Source organism: Peromyscus maniculatus, chromosome 5, assembly GCF_049852395.1.
Source record: "Peromyscus maniculatus bairdii isolate BWxNUB_F1_BW_parent chromosome 5, HU_Pman_BW_mat_3.1, whole genome shotgun sequence".
NCBI lineage: Eukaryota > Metazoa > Chordata > Mammalia > Rodentia > Cricetidae > Peromyscus > Peromyscus maniculatus.
In genome coordinates, this window is record NC_134856.1 from 131,102,400 (window position 1) to 131,120,718 (window position 18,319).

At 41.9% G+C, this 18,319-nt stretch overlaps 1 protein-coding gene across 3 annotated transcripts in view; it reads left to right on the top strand.

Moving 5' to 3' along the window:
* Positions 1–18,319, top strand: part of Iars1 (isoleucyl-tRNA synthetase 1) — a 49,919-nt gene that overhangs the window by 2,439 nt on the left and 29,161 nt on the right. For 2 of the 3 annotated variants that reach the window (XM_006992269.4, XM_015985888.3), the window contains exons 2-15: positions 1,229–1,354; positions 2,017–2,173; positions 2,386–2,505; positions 4,148–4,230; positions 6,191–6,308; positions 7,779–7,926; positions 10,080–10,167; positions 10,710–10,770; positions 11,452–11,547; positions 12,746–12,868; positions 13,459–13,550; positions 14,512–14,610; positions 15,478–15,604; positions 17,357–17,430. In XM_006992269.4, the coding sequence (XP_006992331.2) occupies positions 1,229–1,354; positions 2,017–2,173; positions 2,386–2,505; positions 4,148–4,230; positions 6,191–6,308; positions 7,779–7,926; positions 10,080–10,167; positions 10,710–10,770; positions 11,452–11,547; positions 12,746–12,868; positions 13,459–13,550; positions 14,512–14,610; positions 15,478–15,604; positions 17,357–17,430 (1,512 nt within the window). Of the gene's footprint in view, positions 1–284; positions 371–1,228; positions 1,355–2,016; positions 2,174–2,385; positions 2,506–4,147; positions 4,231–6,190; positions 6,309–7,778; positions 7,927–10,079; positions 10,168–10,709; positions 10,771–11,451; positions 11,548–12,745; positions 12,869–13,458; positions 13,551–14,511; positions 14,611–15,477; positions 15,605–17,356; positions 17,431–18,319 lie in introns of those variants that run through there. The other variant, XM_076573315.1, reaches the window with a different exon arrangement.

Below are 18,319 nucleotides of genomic sequence, written 5' to 3' on the forward strand. Positions count from 1 at the left end.
TGGATGCTGTAACGTAGTTACAACTGATCCCAAATGCCATGTACTTCTTAGTGGTGCTTAGTGATGTGCTCTGATTGAAAAATCTTATCTGCTACTTTCTGATCTGGTTGAGGTGTGTAGGGCCTTCTCTCTCAGATGGTGGGATTCCCGAGGACATAGGTGTCTGTCTTCTCTGTTCTGTTATCAATAGCAGTCCTGCCCCTTTATAATTGGATTTTGGCTTAGAAATCTGGTCACCAGCGTGGTTAAAATTTAAATGAGAATGCACACGTGCATCATACATATTATAATAAAGCAGGGGTTTTATTTGTTTTGACAAAGGATCTCAGTGTGTGGTTCTGGTGGGCTTGCAACTCAGTATATAAACCAGGTAAGCCTCAAACTGCCTGCCTCTCCCTTCCAGGTGATGGGAGTAAAAGTGTGAACCATGATGCCTGTCCTAAAGTTTTAAAAATTTAAAAAAAAAAAAAAAAAAAAAGGATAAAGAAGTGTCTTAGTTTGGGTTTCTATTGCTTCAGTAAAACACCACGACCAAAAAACAAGTTGGGGAGGAAAGGGTTTATTTGGCTGACTTGTACATCACTATTCATCATCAGAGGAAATCAAGACAGGAACTCACACAGGGCAGGAACCTGGAGGCAGGAGCTGAGGCAGAGGCCATGGAGGAGTGCTCCTGGTGGCTTGCTCAGCCTGCTTGCTATTTTTTTCCTCTTTTGGTTTTTCAGAACAGAGTTTTTCTGTGTAACCTTAGCTGTCCTGTAACTTGCTCTGTAGACCAGACTGGCCTCAAACTCTGCCTGCCTTTGCTTCCCAAGTGCTGGGATTAAAGGTGTGTGCCACCATCCTCCTGGTGTGGAAATTTTGTTTTATATGAAATATAAATATGCAAATTGTTACAGAGTTAGCAACAAGGTTAGTAGTTGCCGGGGCTGAACAAAAGAGAATGTGATTGCTAATGGTTTGGGGGGAGAATTGAAAATATTCTGAAATAGATAGTGGTGGTGGTGGTTATATGCCTTTAAATATCCTCAAAACTAGATGGTTTGTGTATTTTAAAAGAGCACACTGTATAGTATATATGCATCATTACCCGATAAAGCTTTTGCTTTAACACACATAGTATGGGTGGTCAGTCATGTGTTCATATACTTTATTAATATGTTAGCTTGCTATTCATTCCTAAATTAGGAATTGCTCATGACTGTAGCAAATTTGATTTCTCTTGCAGCAGCAGAATGGTTCAACAAGTTCCAGAAAACATCAGTTTTCCTGCTGAAGAAGAGAAAATCTTGCAGTTCTGGTCCAAATATAATTGTTTCCAGGAATGCTTAAAGCAGTCAAAAAACAGGCCAAAGTATGTGAGTTTCTGTGGTAAAGATAGAATCCTTTCAAATTCCCATTTCTTGTACGGAGTTCCATTAGTGTGCACGACCTTCATCTCACAGAAGCTCCCCTTTCCACACATTAGGAACTCAGTAGTGAACACTGACCGAGAGATCTCCGGGTTGTCAGAAGCCATCTAAATGGAGTTTATCTACCACTTTCTTTTGCATTCGCTATCATCTCTGCCCTCACTTAGCACCTCAACATAAGCTTTTGTGGGTGGGTCCTGCAGCATTTCTGCCTTCGTCTCTATTCATAATAAAGTAGTAAAGTCTACTGATCATTGGTTTCATTATGAACCTTCTCTGTTTAAAAGTTTTATGATGGATGTCTATTGCTCTGCTTCATTGATGCTGTAACACAGGGTCAGTCTTAACTTGCCTTATGTCTTGGAGATAATAAATGAAGAACAGATGACTGAGTAGCAGTCTTGCCCCCCGCCCCCAGCTCTGTCAGAATGGTCTTTCTGAAGGTGGGACCTCCAGTGAATTTCTAATCAATGACTATTTCCTAGTCCTGTTGACCACCCTCCCACCCTCCTGAATATTTCAGTATCATAGCTATTTGATAAAGAAATGTCCTGAATTTTTACCGTTTTAAAAATGAGTTACTGTATTCTGTATTATCTATTAGATTTACCTTCTACGATGGGCCTCCCTTTGCAACCGGACTGCCTCACTATGGACATATACTTGCGGGGACAATTAAAGATATAGTTACAAGATATGCTCACCAGAGTGGGTTTCACGTTGACAGAAGATTTGGATGGGATTGTCATGGCTTACCTGTGGTATGTCAGTCTCCAGTCTTGTAATGTTCTGATTGTAAACCAATCAGATGTTCCCTTTGAATTCTTGTCCATGTTACTGTTTATTGTTTGGCTTCTCTGTCGAGTTTTCTTTTTATTTATTTATTTTAGCTATTTTGGTTTCTGTTGTGGCTTACTTGTATTTGTTTCATAAGGTGTGGTTGCTAACACAGCCATCTTACCTATATCTTCAGGAATATGAAATTGATAAGACACTGGGGATCAAAGGGCCAGAGGATGTGGCCAAAATGGGGATTGCGGAGTATAACAAACAGTGCCGAGCAATTGTGATGAGATACTCTACCGAGTGGAAGGTATGTTGGCTGTTTTCAAAAGAATGAATAATTTGGTTTTGAGATGGGACTAGGAATAGCTGATCATCCTTTGTGCTTTTTATGAAATGTTCCCCAAAATGTGGCTGTCCATGTGAGCTTGGGTCACAAGAGGGGTTGGATTCTCCTACACTGTTAATATTAGTCACATGATCCGATTATTATTCCTACAGTTTTTCTCTAGCCTCTTGCCCACTGTCATCTTCTCTTTAAAAAAATCTGTCCGTCTACGTCCTTGTGTTCTCAGAGTACACACTCGCACGCACACGCGCACGCACATGCACTCTCCTCCTCTTCACAGTCCTCCATGCAGGCTCTTGTGTTCCCCTCCCACGATGCTCTCCTTAGAGCTCTCTGTCATGACATTGGGTGCATTGTTTATTAGCGTAAAGAGTCCAGCTTTCCTTAGCATGAAAGCCAGGGCTCAGTTTCTCTCAACTTAACTTTCTTGCCTAATACAGTGGAGGGAAGTCCTGATAACGTGAACTCAGGGTAAATGTAGATCTGCTTTTAAAATCTAATTGTTTTTCCTGAGCCCTTGCCTTCCCCGATTCCCACCTTAAGGCAGGATCTTACTGTGTAGTCCTGGCTGGATTGGAACCCAGATCTGCCTGCCTCTGCCTCCTGGGTGCTGGGATTAAAGGTGTGAGCCACCATGCTCTTCCATTTTTCTAAAAGTTCTTCATTTTGAGATAACCTAAAGCATATAACTATCCACCTGGTATGAAACAGTCCCGTATGCCCTTCATCTACCACTTCCCAGCTGCTGACATCTTCAGTAACACAAAAGCAGTTAGTTAACATAAACAAAATACTGTCCACTTGTACTACCGATCTTTCTGACCCCAGTGTCTATCCAGGATCAGCCATTGCCTTTACTGGCATGTCTTCTTAGTTTCCTTCGATATATGATGCTCATTTATTCTGTCTTTTCGGGAGCAGAGACAGAAGGTTACTAGGGGTTGAATCTGTCACATTGTGCATGCTTAAACAAGTGCTATTCTGTACCAATTAAAGCTGTATCCAATTAATCGGTTGCTTCATTAAGATGCTGCCTGGCTGTTTAGTTTTCCCTTGGTCAAGTGTGGGTTTTGCTTTGCAGTTAATAAGTATCTTATGGGAATACTGTCTCCAGCATGGTTTTTCTTATGATACCTTCGGTCATTATGTTTAGCAACTGCTGGTAAATCCTTCCTAGCTATAACTATTTCTCTGATGTTTGCCAAGTAATGGTTGCAAAAGACTTTTTGCAGTTAATATTTGCTGGGTCTGGTGGCACACACCCATAATCTCAGTACTGGGGAGACAGAAAGAGGATCATTTTAAGTTTGAAGTCAGTTTGGTTTATATAACAACTTTAAAATCAGCCAGAGATACATTGTGAACCCCTACTCCCCCCTCAAAAAATACATGATGACTTAGATAAGTAAATATTTATACTGATAAATAATAATATCTATGTATAAGAAATGAATGCTAAGAAAACTAGTCACTTTAGGTGTTGTTTAAAATATGTTTACTTGGACCATTGATTATTTTGATCCCATAATAGTCATGTAGTAACAATAAAAATACAAATCATGGTATCATTTTCTAATACTACTCTAACATTCATATTCCTAAGTCTACTGTTACCAGACTTGGCCGATGGATTGACTTTGACAATGACTACAAAACACTCTACCCACAATTCATGGAATCAGTCTGGTAGGTTTATTTTAAATTGTGGGAATGATAAACGTTCTCTTGCGTTGGTCAGAGGAGAAGTGTGCTTGCCTGATGAAGTTTGTTTGTGATTCCATTATTTGATTTTGAAGCAAATGTGTTTATCTTTTATATATTTAAAAATGCCTCTATATAGCTTCTTCTAAAGCCATGAAAATGATTTACCCCTGATTTTTTTTTCCCCTCATAAAAATGATGTTTGGGCAAGTAGGAGAGGGTTTTTTTGTTTATTTGTTTTCTTTTGGCAGTGCTGAGGACCCTTCTCAAGGCTCTTACACACTGGGCAGATGCTGTACCACTGAGCTGTATCTGTAGCCCTGTGGGAGAGTGTGTAATCCATTTATTATCCTTCTCTGGGTAGTGGCACACACCTATCCAAGCAGTGGGAGGCTGATGCAGGAAGAATATGAGTTCAGGGCCTTCCTGGACCACTTAGTAAGAGTGGGACTTTGTCTCACAAAACACTAACTACCTTAGGGTTATTGCAGTGAAGGTTTTAAGAAATGAAAAGCAGAATTAAATAAGGCTGCCCACCAATGCAGTGTGTTATCCACATGGGAGAATTTGAGGTGACATTGATCTCTGGTGTCCTTGAATTTCATGTATTCATCAAAACGTTTTAGTCAGAGTGGCTTGTACTTTTATAGAAGCTGCCTGTTACATAGTTTAAATAATGTATCAAAAATCCAAAGAAACGTCCCAAAATGCTAGTGATATTGGTAAAAATTGTTTTGTCATATCTAAGAATTTTAGTGTAAAAATGTATGCTGATAGGTACAAATTTACATCATTGATAAAGTGCTGTGCCGTAAGCACTAATATTTGTAATATTTGTCTTTCTTTTTGTTGTTTGTTTTTTGTTTGTTTGTTTGTTTTGTTTGTTTGTTTGTTTGTTTTGAGACAGGGTTTCTCTGTGTAGCTTTGTGCCTTTCCTGGAACTCACGCTGTAGACCAGTCTGGTCTTGAACTTACAGAGATCTGCCTTGGCTCTGCCTCCCAGTGCTGGGATTAAAGGCGTGCACCACCACCACCCAGCTCTTTTTTTTTTTTTTTTTTTTTAAATTCTTTTCAAGACAGGATTTCTCTATGTAGCTCCTGACTGTCCTAGAACTCAGAGCTCTACCTACCTCTGCCTCCCGAGTGCTGGATTAAAGGTGTATACCAGGGCTGGAGTGATGGCTCAGTGGTTAAGAGCACCAACTGCTGTACCAGAGGACCCGGGTTCAATTCCCAGCACCCACGTGGCAGCTAACAACTGTCTGTAACTCTAAGATCTGACACCCTCACACAGACATACATGCATACACCAATGCACATAAAATAAAGATAAATTGTTTAAAAAAAATAAAGGTGTATACCGCTACACCCAACTAGTAACTTCTTCCTTTTGGCAAGAAAACTGTATCAAAAATTCATTCAATATTTGCCTTTCTTAATCACTGTGAGCATCCTTCCTTATCAGAAGATGGTAGCCACAACCCCAAACCCAACCCCATGCTAGTAGTTGAACTCCAGGCCTTGTACATGCTAGACAAGCTCTCTACTACTAAGTAACACCCCAGCCTTGATAGTAACACTTTTCTAGTCTACATTTGACCATTAAATGTTGTTATTTACCAACAAGCACCCAAATGAAAGGTTTTTTTTTTTTCTTCACTTCTTTTTTTTTTTTTTTTTTTTTTTGGTTTTTTCGAGACAGGGTTTCTCTGTGTAGCTTTGCGCCTTTCCTGGAGCTCACTTGGTAGCCCAGGCTGGCCTCGAACTCACAAAGATCCGCCTGGCTCTGCCTCCCGAGTGCTGGGATTAAAGGCGTGCGCCACCACGCCCGGCTTTTTCTTCACTTCTTTACCAGAAGGAAATTATAAGAATTGGCATAAAAATCTGCATTTGAGTGGTAGATTTTGGTGATGTAGTTGTAAAGTTCCATCTCTTAATTTACCAGGTGGGTCTTCAAGCAGCTGTATGACAAAGGCCTTGTGTACAGAGGTGTGAAAGTCATGCCCTTCTCCACCGCCTGTGGCACTCCCCTTTCTAACTTCGAATCAAACCAGAATTACAAGGTGCGTGAAATGATGATTGTTGACTGATTACAGTTAAGGTGAATATTCCCAGTTATTCCCAACCTGGACTGGCGGTGCCAGACAGCTGTCACTGCTGAGCTCTGGCAATACTGCCACTTGTTGCAAGGAGGCTCTGCTAGGTTAAACTGGGGGATGTTTTCTTTCCACTGGACTTGTCATGTGTCTTAATGGGATTTGGCCATATTGGGTGCCTGCTCTTGTCTAGCTCTGACATAGTTTTTCCCAGCTCGTGTTCTTCAGGGCCCTTGCCTTTGGTGACTTTATGCCTTTTCTGGTACCTGTAGCATTGTTTGTTAAAGGTATTGGGAAGAAAGTCTAATTTAGACACTAAGCTATGATGGGTCTTTTCTCTGCTTCACAGGACTTTTGTCATTACGACTGCACTGTGTCATCTAGAGGGTGAAGTAGAGAGTCTCTGAGAACATGAACTATCTCGTGTCTTACGTGTCTGTACTCACCCTTCGCTTTTGCCAATTTATGTGACCCTTATTTTTTAAAGAGATGGTCATTTTTTGGAAGTCTTTTTCATGGCTAAGTTTGGAAATTGTTGCATTTCAGAAGCATTTTATCATCCTGGTAGAGAATGTTTTCCCTGATAGATGGGGTGGGATGTTTCCTTTTTGTCTCCTGATTGCCTTTGTTATTGGTTCATGCATATTTAATTGTTATTTTTGTTGTTTGTTTTGTTTTTGTTTTTCAAGACGGTGTCTCCATATGACAGCTCACAGCTCTGGCTGTTCTGGAACTTGCTCTGTAGACCAGGCTGGCCTTGAACTCACAAAGATCTGCCTGCCTCTGCCTCCCTAGTGCTGGGATTAAAGGCGTTCACCACCACTACCTAGCTTTATAAAAATATTTTAAGCACATAAAAGTATACAGTATAATATGCTGAAATAATTATTCTCCAAAATAGTATTGTTATTTAACTTTGTGTACTTACTATAGATCAGATCACTGTACTAGTGAAACTTTCATTCTTGTTTTTAGTTGTGAGCCTTAGCTTTTAATGGCTAAGCCATCTTTCATGTCCCCAAAATCTTCCACTCCTTTTGAGACATTATTTTTAATGTTGACAGATGTTATGCATTTTTATTGTAACTGTTAGATGATTTTAAATATGTAGAAATGGCTTAGCAGTTAGTTAAGAGCCAAGAGCCCTGGCTGTTCTTCCAGAGGACCCGAGTTTAATTCCCAGCACCGACTTGGCAGCCCACAACTGTTGACTATAACTTCAATTCCAAGGGATCTGATGCCCTCTTCAGACTTTCATGAGCACCAGATATGTATGTTACACAGACATTTATGTCAGCAAAATACCCATGCTCAGAAAATGAAAATTTTAAGAATTAGAGCTCATTTTTATCCTAAAACTTATTTTAGTTCCCTTTCAAATCAGTCCTTCTTACTATTTCCTTCACAGGTTTACAAAATACTTTCATTGTCTTTCAGGATGTTCAGGATCCTTCAGTATTTGTAACGTTCCCTTTGGAGGAAGATGAAAATACATCCTTAGTTGCTTGGACAACCACTCCTTGGACTCTACCTAGTAACCTTGCCCTGTGTGTCAATCCAGAAATACAGTATGTGAAGATCAAAGGTGAGTATTGGGCTAGTTACTTGTCATTGATACAGATAAAATAATTTTATGTAGATATAAAAGCTTACATTTAACTTTGGAGTAAAACAGTTTTATATGAAGATTTTACTAAAGAAAAGCTATAAGGGCAGGTATGGTGGCACACACCTGTGAGTCTCAGCACACAATAAACTGGTGAGAATATTGTAAGTTTGTGGTTACCCGAGCAACATAGCAAGATCCTGTCTCAAAGCTAGCCAGGCGTGGGAGAGAAAAAGGAAGGGATAGGAAAGAAAGGCAGCCTGAAAAGTGGCTTCTTTCTGGTTGAAAGTGACACAAATGTAATTTTTGTAATCATTCCCCTATTCCATGGTAGAGAATTCTTACATTCTCAATTAGGTCCTTCCTTAGAGATTTATATGAAATATGGTGATTGATACTTTCTGAGAAAATATACTTCCCGATTTGGAGAAGTTATAGGGAGGAAAAGAGAGAAAAACACATTGGGCAGGGCAAGGGTCTGTGGAACACCTGCTTTGGAAGTGGTATGGCATTTCTTCTGGAGTTAAGCAGTTACCAATAGTTTGCCTTGGAATTAAAAGCAGTATCTGAGTTTGGTGGCATGTGCCCCAAATCCTCATACTTGGGATGCTGGAGAATAAAGAGTTTGAGACCAGCCTTGGTTACCTGAGACCTTGTCTCACAAAAGGAAGAAAAAGAAAAAAAAAGAATTGAGAGCAAAGAAAACAGGTGCTTGTTCAGATACTGTTACACCTGTGTTTGTGTCAACACTTCATAGTAGACAAGGCGTAGAAGCTGCCTGTGTAGGTGCATGGCAAACATTATCCAGCCTTAAAGTATGTGTGTGTGTGTGTGTGTGTGTGTGTGTGTGTGTGTGTGTGTGTGTGTGTGTAGTGTGTGTGTAGTGTGTGTGTAGTCTATTTGGTTTCTTCCTGAACCCTGGAGATGCCTGTTGGGAATAGCTGTTGTCCATATGGGAACCTAGCTCTGGAGTCTGTAGCTGCTTCTCTAAGGGGCTTATCATGCCATCGGGGCTAGTTTCCTATGTAACCCATGAGTGTGAGCCTGGCACATTAGGGCCTTTCTGATAGATGTTTCAAATATAACTCATGTGTGTGTACATGACACACATACACAGACACTACACTTGTGTACTTATGTATTTTAACTCATTCTTGTCATATTTTATATAAAATGTGGACTTAGCATATAATAATGTTTCTGTGATTAACTACACCTGTGGAAACAGTTTTTGAATGAGTTACAAAGGTCCTTAAAAGAGATTCATGGAAATACCTGATAAGTGCTCTAGTAGGTTATAGTATATCACACTTTGTAGTGGGAGTTTAAATATCCATGAGCTTTTGATTGGTTTGTTAGAAACAGTTTGTGGTACCTCCATAGAAAAATTCAGTGGTGCTGTATGAAGGAATCAGGCAGGGGCTGAGGAACTGGGTAAGTGGGGATAGAGAGGGAGAGAGTTATCTTTATGTTCTGCTGTACATGATGATAGTCACAGTATGTTAAGTTCACACATGCTGGAAGAGCACCTGAGTATCAGCTTATGGTTGTTCAAAGACGAAGAGAACCTAACATGTCTTACACACACTGGTTGTGATGCGTAAAAGAATCATCTGGGTGAACTATCTGAGGGGGTGAGTTTACAGGAATGTGGCTTTGTGAGCTACTTGAGTTGTTAATGTTAAGATTTGGGTGGAGGGTGCTTGTTTTGAGGCAGGGTCTCACTGTTTAGACCTTGTTGGCCTGTAACTCACTATGTGGACCAGGCTGGAGTAGAACTCAGATCCACTTCCAAGGTGCTGGGATTAAAAGGATGTGCCTCCAGGCCTGGCTTAATGTTAGGATTTTTCTAACATTCACATATATTGCCTTTAGAAGGAGAAAATAAGGATTAATTTCCCAAGGCGGCCTTGGATGCAATTAATAATGGCCACCTTCCCTGCTGCCTTTGATGTCTTTGGCACATCTGGGCTAGCAGTGCTCCCTAGCTTTGCAGTATCCTCTGTGAGTCCAGGGCACACAGTAGGTACAGGTGACACAAACTTCTTGGCACAAGAAACATGTCTGGTGTGTGTCTTCATAGTCAGCTAGTCTGAATGTCACTAAGGTCCTCTTTTCCTTCATTGTTATAGATGTTGCCAGGGGAAAACTGTTCATTTTAATGGAAGCCAGATTATCGGCCCTTTATAAGCTAGAGAGTGACTATGAGATCCTTGAAAGGTGAGTGTTCATATAGTCAGGTGTGTATGTCTGTCTTTAGTTTTAAAAGAGATAAGTCTTTGTCATCCTAAAGCTGAATTGTTTTAAGTTGCGTTTTAGGTACCAAATAAGTTTAAGTCACACATTTCTGCATTTGGGACAATGGCTGCAAGTCTCAGGCAATGGTGACTTGGTCTAGATTTGGCTTCATTACTTTTATTTATTTTTTAATTTCTTTTATTTTGTGTGCATATTATATGTGGGAGGGTGTGCACATGTATGCCATAGGTAAGCATCACATGTCCTCCTCAGTCACTGTCTTTGTTAGTTTTGAGATGGGCTCTCTGAACATGGGCTCCCAGTTTAAGTTAAGTTTGCAAGTCCCGTGGATGCCCCTGTTTTCTCCTCTCCAGCTCTGGAATTCTAGGCACACACCACCATTCCCAACTTTCTACACGTGTTTCAGGGATCCAAACTCTAGTTCTCATGCTTGAGCAGGATGCATTTTACTTACTGAACCTGGCTTTTTTGCTTTGATTTATGGATTTATCTTCTTTTTTAAGATTTCCTGGAACCTCTCTCAAAGGCAAGAAATACAAGCCCCTGTTTGACTACTTTATTAAGGCAAGTTCAGAACTGTTATGCTGTGACTCTCTGCATTCATTTCCTTGATAATAGGACTGAGGTGATGAGTGCGATTCACATGGCTTCTTTATTAATACTGTTCTTGTGTGTCTGAATCCAAAACTCTGCTTTCGTATTAGAAAATTGCTTTCTCTTTGAATTAATTAGTGTTCTGTTACTGACCAGCTTGCTAGTCACATCTCTAGACTGGCCTTTTCCTTCCCATCTGTGCCTTGGCTGTAAGTTTGTCTCCTGTTTTCAATACCCTTTGCTTTTCTGTCATTGTATTGCTGAGTTCAGTTCACTTTCAAGTCTCTCCCTCTGTGTGTGTGTGTGTGTGTGTGTGTGTGTGTGTGTGTGTGTGTGTGTGTGTGTGTGTGTGTGTTTTCTCATGTCCATATGCATGTGGGTTTAAGTGCGTACAGGTGTGCATACATATGGAGGTCAGAGGTTGATGCCATATCTTTTTTTGATTGCTCTCCACTTTAATTACTGAGGCAAGGTCTCCTGTGGAACCTGAAGCTTGCCAGTCAGCTGGTCTGTCTAGCCAAGCTTGTCCCAGGGACTCCTGTCTCCACTTCTCGGCATTTGTCTTCCTAATTTGAATTACACATGTTCAGTGGTAAATTTCAGGCCCTTCTCCTGTGTTTTGTCTAAGGCTTTGCAACCTTTCTCTTCCAGTGTAAAGAGAATGGGGCCTTCACAGTGCTTGTTGACCACTACGTGAAGGATGAAGAAGGCACAGGAGTCGTGCATCAGGCCCCTTACTTTGGTGCTGTGAGTAGCATTATCTTGCAGCTGTGTTTATGAGAAATAAATGTCAGTGGCCACTTTGGGATGCTGAGTCACAAGTCTGATTAAGCTTCTCCCTCTTGCCAAGACCAGTGGCGTTGGCCTTTTTCTGGGCTCATTGCCTCCAAAGATGGCATAGAAAACTTGGTGTCTGCAGTCTCCATTCCTCTTGTTGGTTTCTGGAAGCAGGTGAAACCTTGAGCTATTGTAAATTCTGATACAGCTGCTGCCTTTCTGCTAGCTTTCTTGCTAAGGTTAAATTGTAAATGTAGTAAAGTGCTCAGCATCCGTCACATGGAGTGTTAATGAGTGACACTTTGGATCCACTTCTGAAGCATCATGGTGTACCCTAGGAAAGCTGTGCCACCTGAAGCCTCTTTACTGAGTGATAGGGAATACTTAACTTGAGATCAGTACTGTCCTCCTTCAGAGTCTCTTGATAGGATGCAAAGCTATATATGTACATCAAGCATTGTGTCTCCCATCTAGATGGGCTGTTGTTTTTCAAATATGCATATATATTATTACAAATAAAATTTAACTTAGTGGAGGATTTTTGTTTTATTTTATTTTTTCATTTGTTTAGTTTTGGGGTTTTGTTTTGCTTTTGGTTATTTTTGTTTGTTTGCTTTTCGAGATAGGGTTTCTCTACCCTGCCTGTCCTGAAACTCGCTCTGTAGACCAGGCTGGCCTCGAGCTCACAGAGATCTGCTTGCCTCTGCCTCCCAAGTGCTGGAATTGAAGCCATGTGCCAACATCGCGTGGCTTAGTTTTGTTTTTTTGAGAAATGGTCCCACTATGTAGCCTTCATTCTTGACTGGCTATGTAGACTAGGCTACCCTTGAACTTGGAGACCCACCTGCCTCTGTCTCCTGAACGATGGGATTAAAGTTGTGCACCACTGACCAGGCTATGATTTAGTTTTAAAATGTTCGTATGTGGCGTCTCTAATTGTTGGGATGATTGAGCTAGATAATCTAACCCCTGTCTAGCTGTGAGGCCTAGATTCTGTAGGTGGTCCTTAAGCCACCTCCAGTTAGAAGCAGAAGGTTAACTAGATGCTATAAGATAGTATTGAAAAATTACCTTACAAATCTCTATGAACTCAAGGTTTTCTCTTTCTGCACACATATACTTAGACACCTTTATCCCCGGCTGCCCCTCCCTCTTCTTGTTTTCTCAGGATGACTATCGGGTCTGTATGGACTTCAACATTATTCAGAAAGACTCAGCCCCTGTTTGCCCTGTGGATGCTTCAGGCTGCTTCACAGAAGAAGTGACACATTTTGTGGGACAGTATGTGAAGGTCTGTGGTCTGTGTTACATGGAAGGGTGTCGGGCCCATCATACTTACTTCAGTTTGTTTTCCAGTAAGGAAATTTATTCAGCTAATTAATCTTCATGATTTACAGTTTTGTTAGAATTAATGTAGACGTTTTAAAATTTAAAGCACTTAAGATCAGCTCTCAGGAGCCACATTCAGAGGGCCTAATGTGCTTTGATGAGGAAGCATGCTGTGGTTTCACCAGCCGGGGTTGGGAGAACTGCACTGTAGATTGTCCTGGAGCAGCCTGTTATTCTCGGGTCATCGTTTCCGTTTGTAAACTTCACTGCCTGAAAAGTTACAGTTGTATTTTTAAATTAAGTAGCTAAAACGGAGCAGAGTAGTTTCCTGGGTTTTGTTTTTTAATGTGGTGTTGAGGGTGAAGCCAAGGGCTCATGCATTCTGGGTAAGCTTTCTACCCTCTAGGTGTATCCCAGCCCCCTGAACAGATGTTCCCAATGACACCCAATTATTTGTGCCTTTTATTCATTATGCAATATCAGATCTTAGTGATATCTTTATACTGTTATATGCTGGGGGGCTCTGATGACTGCGTTTTACTTTTTTAACAGGATGCTGACAAACATATCATTAGGATGCTGAAGGAACAGGGCCGACTGCTTGTGGCCAGCACCTTCACTCACAGCTACCCTTTCTGCTGGAGGTGAGAGGAAGCTGACTGTTGTCGTGGAGCGTCACAGCTGTGGGGACACTTGGGTGCTTGTGCCTGGTAGTTTGTCCCATGATGTCCTTCAGAACTGCTGTTTAGAAGCAGCATTTTAGGAGAGAAATTGTGTGGGGAAAATACACATATGTACATATCTGTCTTGTGTTGTGATCACTTATTTTTTAAGATGACAAACATTTCTGAAATTTTATGATGGAATTTGTTTAGTTAACCAGGTTTTAGTGTAAGAACATCCTATAAACATTCAGATGAAAGTGTAGTGTTCGGTGCCCTGAAATTCGTCCTCACGTTTTCTACCTTGCCCCTCTTCTATCAGAGGAACCATTTTCTAAGGTTTTAAAAACAGAAAAAAAGAGTGTGTGTGTGTGTGTGTGTGTGTGTGTGTGTGTGCATGTGCACACGTGTGCACATGCACTCTCAGAAGCCAGAACAGTGTGTCAGGACTCCTTAAGCTGATGTTACAGGCTGCCGTGAGTGGTGGGTCCTGGGATCTAAATTTGGGTCCTCTGCAGGAGCAGCAGGCATTCCTTAACTGCTGAGTCATCTCTCCGGGGCCGAACTTTGCTCCACTTTTTACATTTATCTTTCTTGGTTTCATTTGAAAGGACATGAGGAAGCTTAGACATCTGTGTTTGTTTGTTTTTCATTGATTTGTTTTATGTGTGTGTGCATGCCTGTGTGGAGGTCAGAACATGTAGAGGTTGGTTCTCACCATCCACCGTGTTGGTTGGAGATCGAACTCAGGTCATCAGGCTTAACAGCATGTCCCTTTACTTTCTGAGCTGTCTTGCTGGTCCAGACATGTGTAATGTAAAATAGAAGTGAATGTCAGCAGAAGGCTGAGCAGGTGGTAGTGATGCTAATTAGAAGAAAGTCAGTCTTGGGCTTGGTGCCTGTGTGTCTGTCTGACTGGCGGCATCCGTGTTCTGGTTCCCAGGTCAGACACTCCCCTCATTTACAAGTCGGTGCCCAGCTGGTTTGTGCGCGTGGAGCACATGGTGGACCAGCTACTGAAGAACAATGACCTGTGTTACTGGTGAGCATAAGATGTGTTCCTTCTACGGTCCTTTGCATGTAGTGAGTCTGGTTCATACTCCTCAGAACTAACTAGCCATCTCTGATTGTTGTAATTTGTAACTGTCTTTATTCTCTGGGTAAGGGACCCAGAAGCATATACAGTTGAAGTAATACCTGCTTACGACAGAAGATGTAAGAACTCACTTTTCTTTGTAAAACCCAGGTGTCACCTGCCTGTAATTTTCAGGATGAACTGACTTTGGGGAAAACAGCTCAGCCAGATATGGCGGCACACACCTTTGATCCTAGTACTTGGGAAGCAGAGGCAGGCAGACCTCTGAGTTCAAGACTAGCCTGCCCTACATAGTGAGTTCCAGGACAACCTGGGCTACACGGTGAGACCGTGTCTCAAAAACAAATGAACAAACAATCCTGTACTCAAACTATTAACTTTAATAATTTTCATTATAAAGACCAATGTGTATCTGCCAAAACCATTTATTTATACTTAAGCAGTTTGGGTGCTTGTTTTCCTGATAAGGGTTTTACAAAGAAAAGTGAGTTCTTACATCTTCTAGCATAAGCAGGCATTATATCAACTGTATATGATGTGTGTTGTATCTTCAGCCCTTGGCATTACATAAACTTTGTCCTCCCCAGCTGCTCTTCCCAGAAGTGCCAGCCCACCTCATGAATAAGCAAATAGGCAAAAAAAAACAAAAACCTTCTCAAACATGTGCAAATGCCCCCGGTTCAGAGGACATGCTGGTTGGGAGCTTAGTTTAGTGTTTTCTCAAAGCACCACACAGGCTTGTGTCAGTGTGGTTTATCATTTCTCACTTTCTGTTGTTCCTGTATGGCTGATGATGTAATCTGTCTGCGGCAGGGTCCCAGAGTTTGTACGAGAAAAGAGGTTTGGAAATTGGCTGAAGGAGGCACGTGACTGGGCAATTTCCAGGAACAGATACTGGGGCACCCCCATCCCACTGTGGGTCAGTGAAGACTTTGAGGAGGTGAGGCAGCAGATGGCTTTGTGTGGACTGTTGCTGAAGTTCTTTGTCGTGTTATATGGGGATAGTGTTAAAAATGTGGAATCTTACTGTCTTTCTTAATGATGGTTTAAGATAACCTGTTTATGGGTTTAATTTTTATTTAAGTGCAGCTTTAAATTTTTATTCTGTAAAATGGGGGAAAAATAGTAAATTTTTTTTCTATGAAATCCACACATTAGATGGTGGTGGGTGTTGTTTTGATTTCCCCCATCCCCTGCTACAACATTAAGTTTCAACTAACTTCAAGTTAAACTGACCTGTTGGGTGTGATAAATGCCTTCAATCTCAGCACTCAGGGGGCAGAGGCAGGTGAATCTGCCAGTCTCTGGTCAGCCTGGTCTTCACAGAAAGTTCTAGGTGAGCCAGAGGGACGTACTGAGACTCTGCCTCATAAAGAAGGGAAGGAAGGAAGAAAGAGAGAAAGCTACAAAGCAAGCTAAACTGCACTTATTAATAAAGCAAAGGGGAAACCTGGTGAAGAAGAAACATCCCTAACATTGCACACCTTAATGTCTGAAATTGTGTTTGCTTGTATGTGAGTATAGATGTATACACTTGGGTAGGCAGACACTATTACATGGCAGAACCTTCTGTCCAGTGTGGAGAGCATGCCAACAGCATTGAGCAGCAATACTCAAGGGTTTGGTGGATTTCCTACAAGGACCTGTGTAGCTGAAGTTTTCCTGTGTCCCAGCCTGCTGGCAGTTGGGGCAAATCTCTCCCACTCGCGTCCCCCAAGTAAACACACAGAGACATATTACTTATAAACTGTATGGCCATGGCAGGCTTCTCGCTATCTGTTCTTATATCTTAAATTAACCCATTTCTATAAATCTAAACCTTGCCACGTAGCTCGTGGCTTACCAGAATCTTACATCATGCTTCTCTTCGTGGCGGTTGGCAGCGTCTCTTGACTCAGCCCTTCTCCCCAGCATTCTCCCCTCTCTTGTCCCGCCTACACTATCCTTCCTGCCTGGCTACTGGCCAATCAGCGTTATTTATCAGTCAATCATAGCAACATATATTCACAGCATACAGGACATCCCACAGCAGGCCTGAGAGGCCACAGTGTAGTTACTGAGTCAGAAAGCTTTTCAGGACTGAAGGGGAGGAGCAGAGAAAGGCCGTGGGTGCCTCTAAGAAACAGGGGACTTTCCCTGCATGAAACAGCCTCTCCTGCTGCTCTGACCCCTCCCTGTCACGTGGTCCTCATTCCCTGATCCACCTACTCCTTGTGACTCGGGCTAACCTACTCCTGACCCACCTACTCCATCCTGACTCCTTGTGACTTGGGCTAATTTTATTTTTATATACTCCAAGCACAGTAATTTAGTTCTAGCCTTGACTTGGAAAGATAACAGATTAAAGAGCCAGATCCAGGTACAAGGAAGAAAGTAAGATGCCTTATGCTGATAGTCTAATTGTTTTAGGAAGGCATCCGATTATGATAAATCCCCGAGAAATACCTGTTGAGGTGGTGGCTGTGGTGCTGGGGGGGCCTGTGCTGCAGACCCCAAGAAGAGGGGTGACAGGAGGTGAAAGTCAGACTGGCTTCTTGGGAGCCCTGTTGTGATAGCTGCCCTTAGCCCAGAGTGCTCTGTTTACACACTTGCAAAGAAAATCACGTCTCTAACACTGATCAGAATGCTGCCTAAATGACCGCAGCACAGTCTCCTTGCCTCTGAGGGGCTCCTTTTATCTTTGCCTTGACAGGTAGTTTGCATTGGATCTGTGGCAGAGCTTGAAGAATTGTCGGGAACAAAAATCTCAGATCTCCACAGAGAGAGGTCAGTCCCCAAACACTGAGTCACTGCCATGCTGTTGTCCTGGTAAGACCGGGAGTTACAGACCTGCACTGGGAAGGCACTGGTCTGTTCACTTCGTTTATGAGCCATGTTGGTTTGTGTTGATACATCGTTCCTCCTTGATGAAATGTCACATAACTTTGGTACGTGGCATTTCAGATTGAGAGCTCCTGGTTCTCAGCCTGTGGAGACAACTGCCCTTTTTTTTTTGAGACAAGGTATCACAATATAGTAACCCTTGCTGTCCTAGAACTCACTATGCAGGTCATGCTGGCCTTGATCTCACAGAGAGCCACCTGCCTCTGCCTCCTGCCCACGTGCTGGGATTAAAGATATGCACCACCACACCAGGCCTCCTTTTTTTTATTTGGATGTACATCACTTACCTACTAGGTGTGTGTGTTCTGAAAAGTGCATCATTAGACAAATTTATCATTGAACAAATATTCTGGAGTGAGCTTGCACAAACCTAGATGGTACAGATAGGTTCATCACTCTGGCCTGTTAATATAGTCATGATACTTATATGTGAAATGGAAGTGGGTGTTGGCAGTATAACATGGCATACGGTTTTCCAGTGGGAGTAGGTATACGCCCAGTACTTAAAGTAGAAGCCAGACAAGACTGCTATAATCAACACTTAGGTGGTAGAGGCAGATACATTTGGAGTTCAGAGCCATTCACAGCTTCATAGCAAGTTCAAGGCCAGCCTGGGCAATGAGGGTCTGTCTCAAAACTAGAAAAAAATATAGTAAATGCATAAACTGATTGCATAGTTGTTTGTGGTCACCATAACTGCAGTGAGCCGTGCATGCTTTCATGTGCTCTATCTTCTTGCTGTGCAATAGCTTTGTTTGCTTTCCATCATCAC